The sequence below is a fragment of the Silurus meridionalis genome, chromosome 16 (genome assembly GCF_014805685.1).
Source record: "Silurus meridionalis isolate SWU-2019-XX chromosome 16, ASM1480568v1, whole genome shotgun sequence".
NCBI classification, from domain to species: Eukaryota; Metazoa; Chordata; class Actinopteri; order Siluriformes; family Siluridae; genus Silurus; species Silurus meridionalis.
In genome coordinates, this window is record NC_060899.1 from 12,364,123 (window position 1) to 12,389,533 (window position 25,411).

Genomic DNA, 25,411 nt, shown 5'->3' on the forward strand with positions numbered 1-25,411 from the left:
TTAGATGGATAGATAGCTTTATTAATTCCAAAGAAAAATTGGAAATTACATAATATGAACACATTGTTGGTACATAATTAACTAGGTCATATACTGCCCCCTTCTGTTAAGATAAAGTAGTACAACACCACAACTGGAAGTTCTCACAGTGCAGTCCATCATTTTTCAATTTGGTTACTGTACTGGAAATCACAAACCACTAACATAAAACGTATTATATTTATTACTTAGGTCTTACAATTCTGCATGAGAAGTCAGTCTCAACAACTTCAATCCTATAACCAATGTCAAAGTGAAGCTCTTGAGCTCAGTCGTCGTATGATATAAATCTCTACTTAATAAAAATCACTAGATAAAATATCATCGTACACATGTAAAGATCAAATCTCCACTGCAGGGAATATATTTGACATTTAAAGAAGCCCCTGGATACAAAAAGGTTGAGAACCCCCATATACGTATGACTGCACAGGAAAGCAGCTGGAAGCTTACAGAAAAACAACAGCAGCGTGAGCATCATCATGTATAGATATGAGAAATGCATTAAGTTGTTTCTTGGACAATGCTTAAGGCTTGGGGTCAAGATTGGGTAATAAGAAATACAAAAAGAAAAAAAAGACATTTTCATGATGCGTACACTAGTAAGCAAAAATGAACGCATGAATAGAAAAAAAAACAACACTGATTTGGTCTGTTTTTGTAGAGCATTTCTCCACAATCGAAGCGACAACAGATCTCGGAGCATAAATAATGATTTAATGATGCAATAATGATGCAAGTGCATTCAGCTGTCATGTATTTTATTTTTTTCATGTATATAGTTCAATACATTTCATCATCCGTACCTAAAGCATGATCTTGGCCATAACTGACTAGGCAATAAAGCATCTTATTCCCACTAGATGTCAAGTGTCTCCAGACAAAATGGCTTATAAATGTTACATTGAACCTCATAACCTATATGTCATTTCTTAGACACCGACATGCCTGCTGGTTGATAAAGACACTTCTGGTACAATAGGCCTTACAGGAAAAATCGACATTTTTTATATATAAAAACGCATTAATCGTAGCTGTCACTCAGTTATAGATGCTGGTTCAAAAAATAAATCAATTTGTAGTAATTAAGACTATTATCAGCTATAAATCCTGTAGAGAAAGCAACCAAAGAGGCCAAATCTCCCATTTTCCTCTCAAATAAAAGGCATAAATAAGTGTACCTTTATAAATAGTGCAGCTTTTTTATGCAAAATCCATTAAATTATAAAAAGGTGTAAACTTGGGCTGGCCCACACCGTGTCTGTGCGTTCAAATAAAGGAAATGTTCTACACGTTTTTTTCTGATTCATGATGCAGCGTTTGAATGGTGTTTTTTTTGTTAAAAAAAAAAGGAACAGACTTACACACACACACAAACACACACAATATAAACAATATTAAAAAGGCTTAAAAAATACATTTAGATAATGTATTAATTGTGGTTTTTAGAAAGCACCTGCTGCAGCTCGGACCCTGGATTTGCGTTCGCGACAATGTGGAGTACAAATAATCCATGTTGTTTACTATTAAACTTCTGTACATTTGCACACTAATTTCCTGTTTTAGGATACAGGGTAATGTCTTGTTTTTGTTCAAATAATTCAATTTCTATTTTCTAGAGTGTTCCTATTGTTTGTATTTTGTGCCTGCTGTCATAGAATGGGTCAGTAATGTCTGGAAAGCTTAACACTGATAGAGGGATTGTAGTCCAGATTTCCAGTACTGTTAAAATCCTGAGACTAAGCTGGTCATTGCAAAAAAAACTGATTTTGACACTGATTTGGTTGTACTTTTGGCTCACGTTTAGTGAATCCTAGATTGGGCAGCATTTAATCAGAATATGAAAATGACATGAAATCAAACACTTGGGGCAATCATCCAAATTTTATCCAAATTAATACCTTAACTTGCCTTTCTATTGTATATATTTATTTTGCCTGTGATCGTTTTAATGAAATGAACTCTCCTTGCTTGTTTAACAATGTCCTCACTGCAGCTAAAAAGGCTGAAGGATTTTTAGTATTTGATCTATTTAATCCTTACACAATTTATATACGTGCCTTTATGCGTCTATTTCACATATTATTATATAGGAAGAAAAATGTGCGATGTGGCACATTCATTGCAGAAAGAGGGTGGTGTACTCCCTGTAATTGAAGTGAGGGCTTAGTAAAAGGATTGAATTCCTGCGGGAGTGTTTGGAAAGACTCTGCTTTGGGTTAGTTGAACTGCGCCTAGAAGCTGGTGTCGTTGATCATGCCATAGGCCTCGTAGAGCTGATTCAGTAAGTCCTTCTTCTCCTTCTCGGGCAGGAAGCACGACTTGGCTGCATTTATGTTCTGCAAAACAGAACTTAAACAGTAAGATTTTGTTCCACACTGTGAATAAATCAATTTGCTTTTTTGCATTTCTTCATTTATCTTATATCATTACTGTGTGTAAAAACATTTGAAGCTTGAAGCAGACCATGTCCACACTAACATGTTAGTGTTAATACGATTTCACGCACACTAAAGTTTTCCGTTTGAAACCGCATGTTTTTCTCCGTTTGGTTCCTCAAAAATGTGGATGAATCTGAATGAAATGAATAAATCTGAAGCCTGTAGCAGCGTGGACTGTGAAAATGGAGGCTTTCGAAAACTGACACATTTTTAGTCGTGTGACGCAGTCACGTGACCAATTCAGCCAAGGTGGTGGAAGACATTGTATAGTAGTTTTGTAATTTTGTTATTATGAGTATTTGTGTAATCAGTATCATTAGCAGGATACTGTTCTTCCAATATTCTATGCACCAAAATATTTCATCACGTCTCCCAGTCTATATTCTCGCTCGCTTTTGCAACTTTACACTCATGTGTTACTCGCAGCAAGCACTCCACCTCACTGGGGGTCTATTAAAATTTTTTTTTAAATCTAAAATATCGGCCTTTCCTCGACATTGCTGCAACGTTTCAAAGAGCCGAAAAGTAAATAAACGCCGAGCGGAAATGGCGCAGGTTGGAGCATCTTACATTTTACTGTTGCTCGGTACAGGGACGTTTTTAGATGTTTCAGTGTGGATTAGCAACTTTTGGGAAACGATATCGATAGTGTGAATCTGGACTGTTTTTAGATGAAAACGCAATTTTTCCAGCTCAAGTTATACCACTAATTTATACCTCCGTGCTGCTGAATTTTTGACTCTAATTGGTCGTGTTTTTCTCTAGATGTAAAGAGTACCTCAAAAAACACACTTGTGTACAAGTATAGATCCCTTACCTTAAAACCTACTCATTACATTTAGTTCAAAGTCACAAATTCCAATATGACTTGAGTAAAAGTCAATGAGAATCTGATTTGAACAGCAATTGAAAATTTGACTCATATTAAACGTAGGCTCAAAGATGCGGTAGTCCCCAACTCCAAGACATGTGTTCATGAAAAGCCAAAAGCAGTTGATTTGTGAGGTTTTAAAATACAAATCATACACTGCATTAACCAAATATCAACACAACAACCTCTTCAACAACAACACCACCTCTCCTGCTGAATAAACAAGCCTTGGCAAATTAAGCTTAATTTGAAAAAATAAAAAAATGTAAAACCCGATAAAGCATGACAGGTAAAGGTCATTGTCAATTAATACATATTACATATATTGGATCATATATGTAGTTAGTAAATAGTAAAAGTTACTCATAACTTTGATAAATAAAAAAAATTACAAGTACAGTAATGAAGTACATTTACTCAAATACTTTACCTCACTGTTTTTTCTAGAATTTTTTTTAATTTTTCTATAACAGCACCTCTGGTATTAGCCCCATCCTTAATTCAGATGTTTGAAAACTGCTGGAAAAACACTTCAGGAAGTAGAAACATTCGAAAATGATCGACTTCAAGGAGGAGCAGTGGCCGAGATTTGCGACGCACCACAGCATTCTGTTGTGGATCGTCTCTTTCAACAGTACAGAATCATGCTTTATTCTTGATCTTTTTCTCATACACGAGCCGTTTAGTGCGTATTGTCTCGGCCACAACGAATCCACGTTTTTCAGAGTTCTCGCTGTAAAAAGCTTCTTACCAGCCGCATGAATTCTTCCTCAGTAAAGCCCATGTAATCCTTTAAAACCTGGTAGTCGGAGCCCAGGGTGGAGTGGAAAATCAGAGGGTCATCTGTGCTCACGGAGTAGTTCGCTTTGTCTTCCATGAACCTGAATACAAAAAGATAAACATGCATCATGTGGTGCAAAGCGATTCTCTGGGAATCATTGAAATGGAGAAGTATGGAGAAATACACAAAAAAAACAAAATAGTTTAAAATGGACACAGGGTGCCAGACTTCTACACACTGAGACGATCTGTGAATCATTTCAACCAATAACATCTCATTTTCAAGTCATTCTTTTCAGCAAAAGCCATTAGCAAATGAAAAACCATGAGGTTATTTTTACAAAAAAAAAGATTTGTTTTAATGTACATAAATAATTAAACAACCTTGGAAATTTGAAGACTAACTCTCTATAATTATCTTAACTAAAACTTTCTTTCGGCTTCTCCCAATAGGGGTCGCCACAGTATTCATGATCTGCAAGAATTTAAATTTCGAAAATGGCTGCTAGAATGCCCTCAGAATTATTGGCACTTGTTATATTAAATGAGCAAATCTAAGGGCATGAAAAGGGCTTTACAAAAAAAAAAAAAAAAAAGGAAAATTTAGATTTTCCTTCAAACAATCAGGGAAGCTTTTGTTCATTGTTCAAGATTAGAGACACCCAAACTAGGACCCCTGGGCCAGAGGTGGTCCTTAGTGGCTTTTGATTTGGCCAACCATAACATGTTTTAAACATTTTATATTAATTTTAGGTTGCAAAAAAAAAAAAAAAAGCAGCAAATTGAAATGAAAAGTAAAAGTAAAAACTGAATTAACCAAATTTGGAAAAACAGCTAAGTGGTTAAGGCATTGGACTTGGGCTCGAAGGTCCTGAGTTCAAATCCCAGTCACACACGGCTGGGCTCAAGCAAGGCCCTTAACCACATAGCTGCTCAGTTATGAATGAGATAAGTGCAAGTCGCTCTGGATAAGGACACCTGCCAAATGCAGTATGTGTAAGTGAGTTTCATGTCCCTCATTAGAGGTCCCTGATATTACAACCTGAACTAAGCCAATTCTTTCTCTTTCTTTCTTTCTTTCTTTCTAAATATTATGAACTTGTAAATGAGGGAAACCATTGCAACTTTCATTTCAATATAATACACTTTGGTATAATGGAAATTTACTTTCGACCCACGACCCTAAATCAAGTTTGATTTTTGGCCCTTCATAGGAAAATTTTTGAGCACCTCTGCTCTCAGGTGAATATCATAGTGCTTGAATTAGAGACAGTTTATTAGTCAGTTCTTTTGTACAAATACAATGGAGCTGAGACTCCATGAGTCACACAAGGCAGATTTACCTGATGATTGGATGCTTAGTGAAGTCTGGATCACAAGCCCCTGTCAGCTTACTGGAGATCGGGCATGTCTGAAACCGCACACACAAGTTGAGTCAAATCATACTGCATGTAATCATATGCATGTGACTCTATAGACTCACTGTGTGAGTGCTTTTTTTGTTAGTGCACAACCCTGATAGGGGACATTTGCTGAAACACATCTTGACACGTATCTGAGAAAGGGAATCTACTAAAATGGATCCAAGGACAGGGGGTTACTTCAGTACCAGGTTTGGAAACCTGTCTAGGCTCTCATAAGGCATTTTGATAGTAGAGTGGGAGAGGTGGTTAGTGGTTAAATCATTGGACTTTGGCTCAGACGGTCATGAATTCAAATCCCAGCCACATCAAACTGCCACTCCTGGGCCCCTAAATAAGGCCCCTAACCCCACAGCTGCTCAGATGTATTAATGAGATCAATGGAAGTCGCTCTGAATAAAGACGTCTGCCAAACGCAATAAATGTAAAGAGTGATGTTTGAAGCCTCCACCAGAGGGAGGCACATCCTTTCTTTTCTCCATTATCAATTCCCATTAAATGTAAATGCTACAGCAGAATAAAAACACGTAGCTGCATATGCAGTACTTTTTCCTATATTTTACTATTTTAAAATAGTAATAATAATAATAATAATAATAATAATAATAATAATAGTTACACAATGAAATAACACATTTTTGCATTTAATATTATGTTATAAAACTCTTTTAGATATTTGAATTTTTCTAGTTTCAAAAGAGAACTTCACCCTGGAGACTATTGCACTTTTTCTGTAAAAATAAAAAAAAAACCATTGAAAATTAAAAACATTGCACACTAAAAACAAGAACAACTTCAAACACAATCTGCAAATGCACTAATTTCACTATTTACAAATTTCTACCAGATTTGTTTAAGAAAATGTTTTTGGAGCATTACAAATTTGTTTCCTTTTTAGGTGTACATCGTATAAGACATTATAGATACAAATATGGACGCAAAACTCATTTACAAAAAAAAATCTTGTGTAGAATTATTCTGTTGTATCCTTAATTACGTGAAGTGAGCCATCATTTAATCTGTGACTAAAAGAATGCTGCAATAAACATCGCTCAACCTGTTGAATGCATTTTAAAGTCATTTACAATTGAAAACGGGTGTACATTTATAAATAATTAAACAACAAACATCAACCTTCTCAAAAGCAAGGGCTTTTTTCTGTAATACCTCAAAATGCATATTCTGTTCAAGCAGCTGTTTGTACAGATCTTGATCTTCAACTGTGTGATAACCGTGTCCGATACGCTCTGCTTTCAGTACCTCGACAGCCTGTAGATGGAATACGTGTGTTAGTAAAAAAAGGATGAAGCAGCACCAAGATATTTCACTTGATGATTCATCGTTACGGATATAAAAAAAACAAAAAACATCCGTATTGTATTTAATGACAGAAACATTGTGAAATGTAAGTGCAGGGGTTGAGCTGTTGCACTGTTTCCTCTTCGGTCAGAGCGTGTTTGCCTTGGTGTGTCCCGATGATTAATTTGTCGAGAAATGAAATGACGTAGACCTTTTCATTCGGTGTGGGGCCACGGCTTAGCTCATTTTTAAACAGAAAACTGTGGGAGCTATGGGAATAATACACTTTTAGTATGGAGCTGTATTTCACTGGCATAAACTATTAGCAAAGTAGATGTGAAACTAGGAAGGGTATGAATAGCGAAGCTTTCGCTTTGTCTGCTTCACTTCCGGTTATTTCTGTAAAAATCACAAAATGTATCAACTGTTGCTTTTCAAAGCTATTTACAGATGATCAAACAGCGACCACAGCGGTTTCTCTCTATCTAGAGTATTTTGTTAACGCCCTCTGCAAAACATGATCTGTTTTTACCAGCAGGATTTTTGAAACCTAATCCATTGATCAAGGCTGACTAGTACAGATAAGAAAAGCAAGAATGTCCCAATACTGAGGAAAACACGCAACCAAACCTCCAAGTAAAAAACTTTTGTTTAAAAAAGCATGTATTTATCTATACAAGGTGAATTCGAAACTACAAAGCCTCCAGTACAACAATAAAGGCTTTATGCTCACACAGTTGAGAGAAAGTCTTATGTAGACACTAAGTGCAATACGTGTAAGGGTTTCTCTCAGGTTAAACATCTACACAACAATCCAGTACGCAAAAGGTATTAGACGGCACAAAAGCGTACTCGGAAATGACATCTTTCGCACAAACTTGTATTGAGTGCCCCAGCATGTTCTCAGTACAGACACAACAAAAAAATCTTACATGCACTACAAGTGTAATTGAGCAAATCTGTGGTGTTGATTTAAATGGAATTCTGTACTACGGGTGGGTGACATCATATCATTACACCAGTAGATATTTGTATTATTCCAATAGTCCCTAACTTACGATGTCGATGTGCTCCGATGACTCGATCATAACTTGAAAATCTAGTAGGTCGGGACATGGCCTAGCCTACCCAGGAGTCTTAAAGAACGGTGATCAGTATGGGGTAGTACACTGAATATAGTTAATAATTGAACAAATTACTAGGGCTGTCAACCGATCTAATCAACATGGCCATGGACATTTTATGCAAATGTATGTTTATTATTAGTGAAACCTACTCAACATCGAGCATGAAGACAAAATATTCTTGCAAATGCTTTAACGTACCGTATTTTCCGGACTATAAACCGCTACTTTTTTCCTATGCTTTGAACCCCGTGGCTTAAACAATGAAGCGGCTAATTTATAGATTTTTTCGGGTTTTTCCCGGTCCCACAAGCTTCAAGCCAAATCACTGAGCCCCATAACATTAAACCAATGAAATTGCCGAACGGGTTCAGGTGAACCAATGAAACTCTTCATATTAAATCAGATGCGCTCCCACTGAATCGGGCCGCACCACATCATAAATATGGATGATGTTCCTCTGACGCTAAAAACAACCGGGCATGAAAAAACACACTTCACCTGTGTTCTGAGCTGCACGGCATCGGGAGAAAAGCTTCACTGATGGTGATTTTTAAACGCACGACGATGCCAAAAGATAATCTTTAGAGAGAAATTGTTGTGAAATGAAGGAGGAAGACAGTGAACAATGACTTTCTTGGTAGGCTACTGTTTAGATACAAGCCGTGTAACAGACACTGTCTTTCATTAAAGCCTGTGTAAAGTTCATTAGTTTCAGTGTAGACACTGAACTGCACTGACACTGCGGCTTATTTATGTTTAAAATAAAAATCTTTGTCAAATTCAGTGGGTGCGGCTTATATTTGGGTGCGCTTAATAGTCCGGAAATTACGGTAATTTCGGTGGAGCAAATGCTGCTACGTTTGCCATGTGAAACCGTGTGAATAATCTTTACAATTTTGTCGTATCGCCATCGTCGTCTTAAAATTGAACCATCGTAACTCGGGAAATACCTGCACTTGATATGGATCGTGAAATTTAGTTTTCAGCAGTTACGTATCAAAGTACTTTGAGAATGATCTTCACTATTATATACTATCTACGTAGCATTTCACTTCAAATTAGGTGCTGCCAATATAATTCGAAATAAAATAATATTTATAAATATATAAATAATTATGATCTGCTGAAAATCTTCAGGTTATTTTTCTGGAACAATAAAATGTCCTGGAAAAGTATTGCATCAAAGAAGTGGCTGTGTGTTCTGGCTTTTTACCACATGCACAACTTCCACATCGTGATAAGTGTTATCTGTCTTTCACACAGAAAGTAGTCAAGGGTCAGGGAGTTTGCGTTCTAAGTCGTCAGCGTGAGCACAGGCAGTAGTGCGTATTGTCCAAGGCAAGAAACGTGAAACGACGCCTCACCTCTCTCACGACCGAAGGAAGGCCGACTTCTCCCGCATGCACCGTTCTGTGAATGCCACATTTCTCGGCTTCCTGTCAACAACACACGTTTACAAGACACTGTTACACACGTTCAAACCACCAAGCTCATGACTGATTTGCAATTCTGATTGCTCAGGAGATATCGTTTTTTTTCTGTTACAGTATCTGTAAAATTTGTGCAGCTGCACTTTACAATGCGGATGCGTTTTTTGTTTCAATATGCATGGCCTTGTATCATGGAGGTGCCACATAATCATGAAGTGCTAATAATAAATTTATCTGATGATATTTAACAAATAAAAATGTGTTCAAGGGTTCGATAGTGAGATGTTGAACTTTTTTTTTGGCAGTCTTCACTTTCAGCACATTGTATTAGTCAAAAACTTCGGTTTTTACCACAGGTAGAAAAAAAACTTTCTTGTATTAACCCAGATGTTCCAAAACATTAACTGGAACTGTAAACAGATTATGCGGTATAAAAGTGTTGTTCTTTGATACACAAAAAAGCTTTTGCAGTGGAAAACTGCTTGAGCATAAAAGGAGTAAACCACTTTGGTAGATCCTGCTAACGGAAAAAAAACATTCTCTGTCAGAATAATAAGGAGTCCCACCAACCAGTAACTGATTAATTTCCTAAAACAGCATGCCCTGATTCTAAAAGGCAGTATACTCTCATGCATTTTATATTTAATGTGTTAAGGCATGTTGGCTGCCAATATGATAAGAAAAGTATTAAAGGGATTTAATCCTCACATTAATTAAAAAATAAACAGAGCTATTCCAAGCGATCATACCAGACAAGTACCCCTGGGACTTCCTTTTGTTTTTCCTCCTTTGACATTCTTTTCTCCTTATTTAGTTGTGCACATATTTCTCACATTACTTTCTATAACAAAAGGTTCCAAATGGCAACCCCCTCTATCCTGAGTATATCAATAGCACATGGCTGAACCATCTAACAGGCCGCACTTTAATTTTTGAAAGAAAAAAATGTCTAAAAAAAATATAAGAAACCAACTATGCTTTTATATGAATTGCCATAAAAAAGAAAGCTTTGAAACGGTGCATCTGGTTACTAATAGATCACACAACTACTGTCAGATTTGTGTTACCTGTGAGTTTTAGATTTTTTGACAGTCTTTTTGTGAGTTTTGCTTAACTCCGACTCTCCAGCCACGTCACTAAAATCCTATATTGCACCTAATAGTTAGGAGTAAAAATCTAAAAGAGATATGTAGTGTCACAAGAGACCTTGAATAAATCATCAAGTTCCAGATAAGCATTGTGATAAACGGCTAAAATGCTTTTCCTAGCAAATGAACCTTACACAATTCTACCATAGGCATTTCATAACAGCACTAATAACAGGTAATTCCTATCTTTCCTTGCTTATCAAAATAGAAACAGCAGTCACAGGGGTCAAATGTAAAGAAACTTGATGGACCCTGGATGAACATATGTTAATTCTGTAAGGTACAAACACAATAAGGCATTAAATTACTTAGCAATACCAGGCTTAGCAATACCACTTGGGCTCTTTTCCAATGAGATCACATCCTAAAATTTGTATTCCATTTCACACCCTATTCAAATATATTCTTACAATTCAAAGAACAACATGTCCTACGATTTGATCCGTTTATAGTTCCGTTTAATGTTGTGAAACATCTGCAAAACAAGTTAGCTGAGAACTTGGTCTCTGAGGAGTGGTTACTGAAGATGCTGTCCAAAATCCAAACTAACATTTCTTACAGAAAACTGGGTTCAGCAGGCCCTGAGAATCAGTTGTTACCATGGAACTATGGCACTATTGCATATGAGCCAGCTGTAAATGCTGCTGTTTTTAAGGTGCAGCTGTTTTTTACGTCACATTTACTTGACAGCACGGTGAAATTTCTTTATTCGCAGCAATATCCCAGCAATGTTAAGAAGCAGAGGTCAGAGCACAGGGTCAGCCATTATACAGTGCCCCTTGGAACATGGGGGGTTAAGGGCCATGCTCAAGGGCCCAAAAGTGGCAGCTTGGTGATGCTGGGGCTTGAATCCCTGACCTCTCGATCATTAACCCAGAGCCTTAACCACTGAGCTACCACTCCCCTAATAAACATTCTCATATGAGCAATCAGAATTGAGAATTCAACTGTTATGTGGCAAATTTTTACATATAACTGAGATCATAAGTTTACTTACCTCTTGCATCATTAAAATACGCTTTTTCACATGCCAGATGTTTACATAAATGCAAAACATATTCCGCAATAACTGAATTTTACACACATGAACCGGATCAAAAGTTTGCATACCCTTGCTTCTTAATACAATTAGTCACCTGAATGAAGGATTTGCTATGGTAGTCCAGGAGTCTCGTGCACTGCTCGTTTTAAGTGATTGCAAAATCAAATTTTTTTCATGCTTAGGTAGAGGGTGTGCGATAATGAAAAAATTAATTATATTGCAATATTTTCTGGGATTTTTGCCGATAATCAGACGATATTTTGCATGTTTTAGAAACTCCCTTTTACAATGTCAGTAGGATACGGATTTATAGGAATGTTATACTGAAGGACAGGGTATTTATTATTTAAAACTGAAGTATCCAGTTAAGAACAATAAAAACCACTGGCTCTGCTGTACAAGCAACAAGCGAAATGCGAAACCTCCTGGAACCTCATGCGCAAGAGTTTGGCAACATGACTTATACAAGCATTAAAGTAATTTCACCCAGGCAATGTGTATCCTTAACGTATTTAAAAAGCTGTTTAAACACATCTCTCTCAAAGGCTTGAACTGGTACAATGTTTTTGGTAATGTGATTGGTGATGGTGTTTGTTATACTGTATCCAACAGTTACCATATTATCGCACAGGATACTGTATGTATGTATTGCACACCCCTGTGATTAGGGTAACAGAGAGTCAAATGCAACCATCAACAACAGGTGCACCCGTTTCCTGTTTTGCAAGCAGGAAATAATAGCTGGGGGGGTGTAAAATTAAAAAAAAAAATTAAGCATTTTGTCTTCTAGGATACATGTAAAGATCTTAGGCAGTGTCGAAAGGGCAACAGTAACTGAACACAAATTAGAACAAAATAATAACTTACACCCCCCTGGAGAGAAAAGAGTTTGGAAAACCAAATAATTTGTGGTACCTTCTAATCAATGAGCAGTTTAACCTACTTGGGACAAACAAGGGACACATGAACAAACTATCACAACCACATAAAAACAACAAGCCGTTCGCTCAACCAGGTAACAACACAGTATTAAGAAATAAACGGTACGCAATCTTTTACAATGGTTCATGTGTGTTAATATAGATATTATTTTGTACAGTCTGACTTGTACAGACTTGTGAACATCTGCTATGCCTGTTTTATGTAGTGTTGCCATAGCAATGCAATTTTTATTATCACTTTCATTAGTACTATTCTTATTATTTCCATTGTGTAATTTATATGTAACCTTAAACTCTCATTCGTAGCAAAAGGAGGAATTTGTACCTCGTAGGCTTTGCAGTGGAGAGGGCAGGCCTCGTGGCTTAGAGATTCATCTCCTGCTAGATCTATGCCCACTACGCCATCGTTTCGATACTTCTTGCACAACTCCACCACTTCCATTGACCACTCTGCACAGAGGAACCACACACACACACACACACACACACACACACACACACACACACACACACACACACACACACACACACACACACAAAGATGATTTATCAGTGCATAAGCAGGCAACAGCTGGACCAGAGCTAGTGTTCTTCTAGACTTTCGGTTCATTAAAACAGAGGGTCTAAAGTCATTTTGTGATCATACAGTGGATTATTAGTGGTGAAGGAACTGTGTGTATTTCATGCAAACATCAGTAGTGTGAGCACTGACTCGGATTTCACATGCAACATTCATAGGCGTGTCCGATATTTATATCTCTCACACACAGGCACACACACACACCTCACACGGTCACGTTATATATTATGACTACTGGGAATTAGTAAACAAAACGACTGGAGGTACACGTCTGTGTGAACTGCCTCTGAACTGTCCTTTTTTTTACCAGTTTTTATTTTGCTGTAAATCTTAACCTAGCACTAACTAGCATTACTAACTTAAAAACATGCTGCATGTAGTATTTTTTCAGCGCCGAAGACTGAAAATTTTACCACATCAAAAGGCTTCTGTGAAATTGGCCAATTCCTATTTAAATCCATTTATTATTAGTCTCGGATTAGGAAATGTTTCCCATCCCATTGTATTGCCTTTTATTATCAGGTGCTATGTAATTATTATGATCAGCAACACTGTAGTGTAAAATCTAAATGTACAAATCAAACTTATAGAACGAAATGTAGAAATATGAAGACGCTCCAAAGACAATGTGCTTTCATAAAAGAGAAAATATATATATAGTTTTTTCCTGCAGAACTATATTTGTACACCCCCTTTGCAAATTACAAACCGTTCAAGATTAGTTTTTTATAATCCGAGCTTGGATGGAATGAGAACGCAAAGAAATTAAGATTTATTGTTTGGGAAAGACGCTGAGATCACGCTGAGCACCACGCGACTTTACTTCCTCTCCACACCTCCTCGTTTTTGAAATGCCACTCTGTAGATAGCAGCAGGATGATAAATCAACATGACTTCGGTCAAATAAGCAGAGCAGGCAGATTTTGGACTCCAGTAAGCGGACACAGTTAAGAGTGCGCTGAGAGATTCCTCCTAGAGACTGGGAGCGAATTATGGTTCTCTTCACTCCGAGACACAATTGGGCACGCAGGAAGCAGGAGAGAGGAAGTTAAAGTGAAAGTGAGAGTGAAAGTGGGGTACGTTACTTGGCATGTGCCGCATGCAGCACAAAATGGACCTAGCTTTGATCTTGAAGTCCTTCTCTCCCTGCTTCAGGCCCTCGTTCACAAGATGCACCACATCATCTGGGGTTACATCACCTCTGGCAAAGGAATCAAGGGACAAGGTCAAGGCCCCAATCAAAATACATTTTTTGAATATAATGTGTGTGTTCAGTAGGGTAAGGATGCCTTACTCTTCCTGGTTCCACTGTATCGGGTCCACGTTGCTGTTGGCCATGAGGTGAGGGCTGTACCTCGCCTCTATGTAAATCACTCCTTCTTTAGCTTTGGTCTCCACAAACTCATAGGCAATTCTCTTGATGGCCTCTCTGTTCCCTCTATAGTCAAAACATGTGGCAAATTAAAAGTTTATTAAATTAACAAAAAACCCAACTCTATATAGTGTAACAAAGCGAATCAGCAGTATTAAATATTGAAGCTTGTTCATACTATATTCTATAAGTAAGGAACAGAACTAGATCACATTCCTTGTGCAGACACACCTATGGTCCCACCATCAGGGGCATTTTAAGCTTGTGTGGGAGGAGTTTCTTCAAATCATATTTATGCTAATTCGGCTTCAGATGAGGCCTAAAACTATTAAGAGCCATCTCTAGCTCTTCAATATCATGCCATAGTTGTCATTTTTCAACTGTTAGTTTTCCTTCACTAATTTGATTGGCTGGTTTTAGTTCAAAACTATTAATACAGTAGTGCTAACAAAATTGGTGTAACGTAACAAGGAAATATTTTTCTGGAATATTACTTCTGACTTAAAATAGAGGAACAGGAAGAAACTGTAAGCTGGACAGCATGTTATAAAGTGAGCCAAACATTTTCAGACTCTGCTTTGTCTAGCGGTGCAAAAATAAACAGAACATTTGGTCTTATTGGGTCCAAAATGTCACTATATAAAAATGCTTTGATTACTGTTTGCTTTTTTAGTACAATCGCACTATTGTTGTTTGATAGTGTAAGATGTGATACACTATATTGCCAAAAGTATTGGGTCACCTGACCTTTCCTGCTATACAGTATATGTTTTTTTTTTCTTCCCAAACTGTTACCTCAAAGCTAGAGGCATTCAATTGTGTAGGACATCTTTAGATGCGCTATAATAAAATCTTGCATTAACTCGAACATGGAAACCCAAACCTGTTCCAGCATGGCAATGCCCCTGTGCACAAAGTGAGCTCCTTGAAGATCCGGTTTACATGTTTTGGAAAGGAAAATCCTGAATGGCCTGCTATTGAGCTCTGATCTCATCCCTATTTAACACCTTTGGGATGAATTGGAACGCTGACTGCACCTCAGGCCTCCTCACAAACATCAGTACCTGCCTTTCGTAATACCCTTGTGGCTGGTGAACACAAATAAACACATTCCAAAATCTTGCCAGAAGAGTGGAGGGAATTATAAGAGCAAGTTGGAACTAAATGTGGAATGCAATACTCAGAAATCACATAACATACTTATGACCAGGGGACTAAATACCTTTGGCAATATAATGTATTTTCACAAAATTCAAACTAGTAAAATAACTGCTTCGGGGAATCTGAATGTTCACAGCTCACAAAACTAGCTTACCTCTGATCTTTTTTTTAGCACTTTATACAGACTTTCTTACTACAGAAAAGGAAGTGCCTCTTAACCCAAAAATGTCACACATAGGTGAACGCATGAAAGCCACAAGGCCTGCACAACAGATGAACAAATGTCACTCTTCTGAAGCATTGGTTCCAGTACAGAGGTGCCTAATTCTACCATCAAATGACTGGTTTTAGTGGTTTGATTCCCACCAATCAGAAGCCACACCCGATAGTCTACTAAAAGTCAAGATTGGGTGTTTAAACTGGTGAACTGAGGTGTGACTTCTGCTTGATTGGAAGGAAAACCAGTTCTTCACTGATCAAATTGCACAGCCCTGTTCTAATAGCCAGACCTAAAATAAAAAGGAATGAAGAATGTGTTCCCATGCTTGGACTTTTTATGGCTCCACTTTAAACATTCTTGCAGTGTTACTTGACTTGACCCAAACAAAAAAAACAAAAAAAAAAACAAATGAATTTCCAACACAAGTAAAACAAGTCCAAGTGTTGTGTGTTTGAAATTTAATGGCTTTGCCTGGGAAATGCATTGTTATTTCAAAGAGATGCACAGCAGATTGTGGAGAGCAAAATATGGTACAAAACCAATGGTTCAGAGTATTATTTCAATCTGCACTGACTGTATGGCATTTTGCCGCGAAAAACATTTATGCAGTGCATGTTTGATATCATGTATGTACATGCTGAATACACTGCAAGGATCAGCTGATACATTAAAAGGACAAATGTTTGTGGCCATCTGACTATGATTCGCATGTGCTTTTTGGAACATCTCATTCCACATTTGGTCCCCATTTGCTGTTATAATAACCTCCACTCTTCTGAGATGATTTTTGGATTGTGCTTGTGGAGTTTTGTGCTTATTTAGCCACTAGGGCATTAGCAAAGTCAGGCGAAGGTTTCCCAAAGGAAAGCAGGCCTATAATTATTTAGGCGCTCTACAGCAGGCCATTCAAGATCTTCCACTCCAACCCATGTAAGACACAAATTCATTGAGCTTGCATTGTGCCCAGAATCACTGTCATGCTGGAAAAGGTTTGGGTCTCCTAGTTCAAGTGAAGGGAAAAACTTATTGTGTGCCTCCAACAAGTGTTTTGGAAGCATAGAAAACTGGGAAACCCGGTTTATAAACTATATTTCACATTGCGCAAAAATTTCCTTCATGATCTTACCCAAGTAAAGATATTACACACTGCCCTGACAATAAGGTACTATCCAGCTGCATATTAACCTTCAATGCAGATGCTTTCATTAAAAACAAAACATGTTCAAAACACTATTTGTATGTATTATTAATCTGATACCTATCAGATAAGGTTATACTTACGCAATAGCAGGCATGTACAGACTAAACTTGACTAAGAATTCGGTGAGTGTTCCCGGCTTAGCCACTGTGATCAGTTTGGTCAACTCAGGCACAGTGTTTGCACAGAGGGTTATACCTCGCCTCCTAAAACACAGCCGGAGGAAGAATGATATAATTACACACAACAATAAGTAATAACATGCTGAGTGCTTTCATGGAGGTCTCATAACGTATTTTCCTAATAGAACTGGTGTGTAAACCTTGCCAATGGGATATTTTACTTAGAAATGCCACAAACTTTGAAATGCTTTGATGAAGATCATGCCACATTTACACAGCTGTATCCAAATTTGTTCTTTTGATAGCTGTGTATGGTTACCTTTGGCAAATGATCAGACCATTCAATATCAATATCTGTGACTGGTTAATATGCATATGTGACAGCTTTTACAGGAATCAGAAAGGCACTGGGTGCAAGAATGGTTTTCAAAACCCAGTGTCATTCAAGACTCACTAATTTTTCTAAATAATTTCCATGACTGACACACATAATGGTTGTTGCTCATTCAAGGTTACCTTAGGATGGCATATCTCTGCTTTTGACACAGTCAAACAGGACCGAATTTCAGATTTCACATACTCTATAAAAACCTAACACTGAAGTCTATAAAACTCCAGAATTTGGTAATCTGGTGAAAGAAAAATGAAGGTAAAATATAGAAGTGACTCTGTTTTATGATTGTGTATATACTGTAGTGATCAACTCAATTCTGGACCAACATGTGTTTACATCTGGGTGTTTATGTAAGCCTCATCCCTGTGTAATGCAGAATGCAGTTTTAACAGTTGTATACAAATGTTTGTACAGATGTCTGTGGTCCGTTCAATTGTTTGGACGTTACTCTAAATGTTTTTTCTTTTTTTATATATATATTTTCATGGCATCACTGAGCAAAAAGGGACTGACCCTTAAATATAGCCATAGGTTAACTCTTACTTACAATCGAATTAACTCCTAATTACCCCAGTCTACAATGAGAAGTATCGGAAGTAACATATTATATATGTTATTTACCATACCATAACTTTCCATTTTATTGTTTATGTAACATTTTCATGCTTTTTTTTCCATTGTGGGTGGGTTGGATCCATTGCTGTGTAGCTTCCCAGACTTTTAAGATACAACCTCCAAATTATACAGTTGTAAAGCTTACGAAATAATGTATAATGTGAATATCAGATAAATATGGAATACAAGCACCAGCACCAGATTAAACGAGAAGGTTCCATCTATATTCGGTATGGACTTCTTCTGGTTTAGCCAATGACACAGATAAGTTGCACATGTAATGCACCATGAGGGGCCCAACTCTTGTCCTGATCACCTATTTTGCATCCAAAATATAAGTGGTATGCCTTTTTTTTTTTTTTTACCACTACCCTTAAACTGCACTTTTGAGATGCAAATGCAACCTTGCCACAAATGTTATCACAGAAGTTATCTGCGTTCTTTACACAGTTCCGAGGCATCTTTGCTTCTGAGGGAAAATATCACATGACTGGTCTTGAAAAATGTACTCTGCAGTGAAAGACCAATAAATCACAGTTAGGTAATCTTTAGTTTTAAATAGATAAAGAAAAAGATAAATGTATACATTTTTATTTAGTATAATTTTCATTGTTCTACCGTGCTTTGTTGAGAAGTTAAGAGACATCATGGTCATCAGATGAATATACTCACCTGTGTATAGATAAGTATACACCCTTATTGTGAAATATCTTGTTTTCTAATTCATCTAATCAAAATAAGAAAGAATTAGCACATTTTTATCTTGAAGGTCCATACTTTCCTAAGCTTTGTAGACCAGTGTTATTGCAATTGGCCAATGAGAAGATTCTTAATGATATTACATCAATTACTGGAATCTTTCTCATTTTTTATAACCTCTGATAAGAACAAAGACAAAGGAATGCACACTAGCACATATCAAGTAGTGGAAAAACTGAAATTGAATATCTTTGCCGTTTGGACTCAACTGATAATGACTGTTTGTGGAACATTTTTTTTCCTCTCTCACACGTATTTTCACAAAACAGCATCTGAATTTAAGCTTTTTTGGAAAACCACATTCCTGTTGTGTAATCAATTATTTATTACTAATCTGTTTGTGAACGTTCCATGTCAGTAGATGTGATCAGGCACAGCTGTGAAAGTACAGTGGGCTGGTTTTGTAGTTTTGTTTTCCCAAAAATCTGTGTTTATTTCAAACCAATACTGAATAAAAACAAATTGAAAGAAGCATTATTATCAATCATTCAAATGATCTGGTTAAAAACCATGCTTGTTTTTTTTTTACCTAAAATAAAACAGTATTAACAGCAATAAGATTTGCTCTTACTTGGCCACATCAAGTATGGTCTCGACCCGGATGGCGCCATCAAGATGCACGTGCAGTTCAACCTGTAGGTCCATAAACATAATACAAACTATTATACTTAGATTGTTGACAATTTTAGTCTGCCAAACAAAGCAAAGAAAAGCTAAAAGTAGTATTTAAATTAACAGTAATACAATAAGCAAATGAAAGAAAATGCATCAGGATGCAAGAAAAAAAAGAAAGAACTGAGAGAGATTTTTTTATGCACTTCTTTTTTTATCCTTAGTTACTGCCTGCTCAGTGTTCCAGTGTTATAAATGATATAACTATTTTAGGAAACAGATCCAACTAGATTTCGTATTTGAAAAATTGTTGTTTTAATTATTATTTTTGCTCTTTCATTAAAATCATTATTATTGAAAGTCATTTAGAATCACTCGATTTCATTCATTCTCACCCTCAAAAGTATACATTGTTGATTTAAGCCATTGTATATTGTTTTACATAGATTCTACACATCCCATTTGTGTTTAGCCATCAGGGCTCCTCTCTTTTAGGTTCCTATTACAACAAAACAATTGTTCCTACAGTCACATGTATTACAGAGATTCAGTTTCTCTTTGTGATATCAAGTGCAGCTAATCAAACATCTGTACTTGCTGTATATGCACAGTCAAAGCATTTCCACTCACGTTATAAAGTCAACTGAAATGGTAGTTCCACAGCGAATGTTGTGGTTTGGAAATAGAGAGAAAAGAAGAAGACGTCAAGAAGCTTTTATTGTCATTTCAACCATAGCTGACGCAGTACACAGTGATATGAAACAACGTTCCTCCAGAACCCTGGTGCTACATTAAACAAAATAAAGCTACATAACAGAAAACACAGAGCTACAGACTAGTAAGTGTCCTCGCCATATAAAGTGCAAGTAAACAATGTAAGAGATGTAAACAAATACATATAGATTATTAAAATTGGCGAATACAAATATGGAAATAAATTGGTGACTCAAAATTTTTTTTTTGTTTAATTTTATTTATTTTAATATCTAAGTCATGATGTCATTCAATATAGCAGCATGTGTGCTGCTGTTTTAATCTAATCGTTATATGGACCAAAAAACAATTATTAAAATATTGTAGGAATAGTTTCTCTATATACATGTAAAGAAATTTGACTTTTCACTGAACTGTAAATGCTGAAGTTCAAGAATTAAAGTTTCCAATCACTTCAAAGTTGTATTCGCTTTTCCACGTGTGGTGAAAAATAAATGAAATGAAATCAAACGTGGTTAAAAAAAAATTAGAGAAACAGAACCGAAAACAGAAGACCAAGCATTTTGTCATGTGATGCTTACTTGCAGCGAAGAATAGTTTTTCCAGCTAATTGTATTAAATATGTATTTTTAGAAAGATTATGCAATATGGATTTTTTTAACAAAACATTCCTGATCAGACCTTTGAGAGTGCATTTTTCCACTGTATTCTGTAAACATGACATATAAACCCAGCTGTCCACGGTGTAAATATCTCCATCATGGAGGTGATGATGAAAAGTGAATGCATGTTGTGCAAAGCACATCTGTTTTTTCCAAGTTTTCCTGCAGCAATTCACACACAAAGCATCGTTTATTATGGATCTCTGTTTAATGTGCCACAACGTGTTTATATTGAAGAGCTGGAAACGGAAAAATCCCTTACTTTGCAATTCTTATTTCGGTTTGCAAGTGTTTAAAACACATTTACGACAGACGCCCTTATTTAGACCGTTGTACAAAAGTGCTCTGAAGTCTCCTTCAATGAATAAAACAGCCTGAGAGTTCCTAGTTCAGTTTAGTTCTAGTTACCGCTTATGCGTTTCTGATGTCTTCTATTCAAAGTGTCAGAAATGTCAGGAATCAGAGGGAATATGTTGAGCAAATATGTGATACAGTGGCTGGGAAATGCATCAAATGTAATCGTGACTGTGTAAAGCAAAGGTTGTAATTAATATATAAAAACTTTCTTTCGACTTCTCCTATTAGAGGTCTCCTTCATGAGCATTCGGCACGTTTTATGCTGGATGCCCTTCCTAACACAACCCTCCCCCATTTATCTGGGCTTGTGCAACTAATGGCTGGGGTCGGTTCTTTGACCGGGAATCGAACCCGGGCCGCAGCTTTGAGAACCCGCATTCTAGACCACCAGGGAGTTGTAATTAATATATGAAAAAATGTATGGATAAGGATGTATACTATGTAAATTTAATTCTGGTATTATATTAGACCATTGAGCTAAAATTCATATCGATCAAATGCTCAACAATAAAACTATTATTATTGAACAATAATCTGAAGATGGCATTAAAAATAACAATATGGGACCATCTATTAAACATTTAAAGACAGAGTGGCAGCTTCATTTGTGACTTCCTTTAGCTCTACCAAGCTCAAAATAGAGAACAAAATGCACCAGATTTGCTTTCATTACATCCTCATTTGCACTGTTCAGCCAGAACACTGAAACCATCATGACCAACATGATGTTGTGTAGGCCCTCCTGCTACCAAAACAGCTCAGTCTTAGAATGGACTCCAGGACATGACCAGTGAAGGTGTGCCGTGGTATCTGGCAACAAGAGATTATCAGCAGATTCCTTTAGTAATATAAGTTGAGCGGTGGGGCCTCCAAAGAAAGAGGTCTTTGGGCAGCCTATTGCCAAATCCTTCCTTCGAATACCATGTTATGAATGAAGCAGAGTATATTTCACACACCATTTGAATCACTGACGATGAAGTGATCTCGATGTCTGACTTCAAAACATTTCAAATTATGCCACTTTGAGGCATCAGACAGAAAATAATCCTACGTGGGTGGCGAACACGAACCTGTATTTGTTATCTGTGAAAGACACCAGCTTCATATTTTCACCAGCTGCTTGGCGAGGTATGGGTATGATATGAGAAGAGTAACAGAAGGAGTTGCTTTAATTCCCCAGTCAAGACTAATTAATAGCACGACTGCAGTGACTTCTCCTCACAGATACACGGTCACGATAGCATGATGAAAGGAGCGCAAAAGGTCACGTTTGTAAAACAGGACATCGTAAAGCTCTTATCAGCAAAACTATTGTATCAGGTCACAATATCTTTGCTTGCTGCATGCTGAGTAAGTTAAATGGCTCCAAAGGGCATGACTTTCAATCAGCACTCTGAGGAAAGGGTGGTGAAATGCGAGCTTCTTGATCATAAGACTTGCAACTGGATTGATATAGGCATTAGGCATGTCTCAGGGAAGTAGTAGCTCAGTGTTTAAGGTGTAAGACCGGAAGGTTCTTAACCCCTTAAATGCTATCTAATCGAAGTTGCTCTAGAAAAGGACATCACCAAAAATGCCAAGTCTCTATATAAAGTGCAGATTAAGTATTAAATATATGTGTGTGTGCATAGGATAATTCAAGGCTGCCTAAAACAGGGTGGATGGGCACGTTAAAAAGACATGGTCACGTGGTCATTTGCCAGCATTGACAAGCTGGAGATGTAACTGATGTTTGCAGTGAAAAGCTGACTGAACGGATACAAAGAACAGCACATTATTATTGTTTATTTTATATATAAATGGAGAATTCTGTCCGCTGAGAACCACACAAATATAAACAGTGTGGCATGATTACTTTTATATGAAGGAGTTTAAATAAAAAATTTTTTTTTTTACTAATAACTACTTCATAGAAAGAAAGAAAGAAACAGAGAGAGAAAGAGAGAGTGTGTGTGTGTGTGTGTGTGTATCCATGTGTACTGTGTATCTATTAATAATGAAGCTGTTGGTGTTATTTCCTTGTGCTGTTTATCGTTACATTATTTTTTAATTTAAATTTCCCCAATTCTTCAAATTCATCGTCGTTCTGCCTATTAATAAAAATCGCCATATTCACCATTTCAGTTACTTGACACTCCAAAATCATCCATTTACATTTACATTAATTTTACGCCATTTGACAGACACCCTTATCCAGAGCGACTTACGACTGAGCAGTTGAGGGTTAAGGACATTGCATAAAGGCCCAGCAGAGGCAGCTTGGTGGTGTAGGATTTAAACTATTCAACATTTAGCTGTTCGTGACACTTTATAAGGCAACGCTTTACTATAAAATGCTTAATAAACTTACCGGATCTACATGTACACTCAATGGTTTGTATGCACACCTTTCAGCCAGTCAGAACAGAGAATTCAAACCATGACGTATTTTTAAATGCATGTTAATATATAGAACATTTCACATAGTTTCATTTATGATCATATAAACTTCAAGCACACAAACATAGTTTAACCACATTATGAGTCAATAAATGCCGTTGAAAAACCCCACATTCCAGTGGAGAATTTATCCGCTACAGCCACAGTAGTTTAACAGCTGTGTTCACTATGTGCTTACTATCTGTACTACTTATTATTTTAAAGTGTGTTTTTGTGTGTGTGTGCGTGCATATGTGTATATATCTATATACACAAACACACACACACACACACACACACACACACACACACACACACATATATATATATATATATAAATGTATAATCTGGCTTACTTAAACACTTGCTTCTCTGTATCATGTACAAAGCAATTACAACTTGATAAAAAAATAAATAAAAATAAAAAAATATATATAATGTGTGTGTGTGTGTGTGTGTGTGTGTGTGTGTGTTTATTTTTATCAAGTTGTAATTGTATATATATTATATATATGCACTAATAATCTGGACCTCTAAATTGATCTTGAATCATAAATTGCTCTGACTTGCAAATCTGTTTAACATTAAATACTGCTACTAAAAACTACACGCCCACAGCTTAATGCAATTCATCAAGGCACTCACCATCCCCCATAATAGACAGGAGAATGGGGGGACCCGGGGGGGCTTTCAGGACTTGGCTTGAGCTTAAGGACTTAAATGCGAGTCTGACTTGAGCATGGATTTCGACGTCACAATTCGTTCCTTGCGGTATAGCTTGTCTCTGGGGTGGTCACTTTTACTTTTTTTGCATTTTTAAAAATTGTAAATTTGAAATGGGTGATATTGAAAAATAAATAAATAAATAAATTTGCTGGAGTTCTTTTAGATTGAACATTTGAAGGCACACTAGATGCAGGTGTGCTGCTACTGTATAGTATGGTTAGTAGTATGCAGTATATAGTGTGCATGTCTAGATATGATTTCAGGGATCTTTTTTTTTTTTTACTGCTGCCACTACTAATAATATTATTACTAATATAGAAGCAGTTAATAAGTATAAAGAAAAAGAAGTAATATCAGTAGCAATGCTCTGTAAAGTGTTGGCTCAGGTGCCACAAACTCAACCAAACGTTCGCATGCAAACCGCACAGAAGGAAACACCGTCTGCTGTGATACAAAAAAGTGAAAACACGTGGACTCACCTTGGGTTTGTCAAAAGCAGCTTTTCCACTGTTCACACTATTTTCTGCCATGTTTCTCAATCAAGCGACCAACTTGCTTACTCTTTAGACCAAACCGAAACGATGTTGCCGAGTTGCTCAGCTGCACACGCTGAGACTAAAACCTATGTAACCCACCAGTTTTAAGATTGGGTTGCCAGACATGTCAGAAATCCATTTTTATGCATTCTGTTTTTGCACTTCAATTCAATTTAGTTTTATTTCTATGAACATTCTCTCAAAGCATCTTTACACACAAATTAACAGGTTATAAAGTATGCATTTATATATTTCTAAATTTATCTCTTGCAGGTTTATCCCTAATGAGCATTCCAATGGCAAGGAGATGGCATGAGGAAGTAACCTTGAGAGGAGACAGACTTCAAAAAGAAACCCATTCCTTCATCCTTCAGGTGGCATCTTGTGTCTGTTTATTAGAATGGAAATTCGGTGCCTCTGAGTTAT

General features: G+C 36.8%; 1 protein-coding gene across 1 annotated transcript; it reads right to left on the minus strand.

Annotated features, from left to right (window-relative positions):
• Positions 1-25,077, minus strand: ada (adenosine deaminase). The gene is made up of 11 exons (XM_046869246.1): positions 24,929-25,077; positions 19,532-19,593; positions 17,154-17,276; positions 14,414-14,557; positions 14,205-14,320; positions 12,865-12,989; positions 9,343-9,414; positions 6,720-6,821; positions 5,475-5,542; positions 4,103-4,232; positions 1-2,378 (listed from the first exon to the last, which is right to left on the minus strand). Exons 1-11 carry the CDS (start codon positions 24,977-24,979, stop codon positions 2,274-2,276), a joined length of 1,098 nt encoding a protein of 365 aa, XP_046725202.1. The 5' UTR covers positions 24,980-25,077; the 3' UTR covers positions 1-2,273.
• Positions 25,078-25,411: the final 334 nt, after the last annotated feature.

Coding starts and splice junctions, on each gene's coding strand:
- ada (XM_046869246.1), bottom strand. CDS start 24,979: ATGGCAGAAAATAGTGTGAACAGTGGAAAAGCTGCTTTTGACAAACCC. Junction 14,321..14,413: donor ATACAGTGGAACCAGGAAGA/GTAAGGCATCCT, acceptor TTCCTTTGCCAG/AGGTGATGTAACCCCAGATG. Junction 9,415..12,864: donor TCCACTGCAAAGCCTACGAG/GTACAAATTCCT, acceptor TGTTGTTGACAG/GAAGCCGAGAAATGTGGCAT.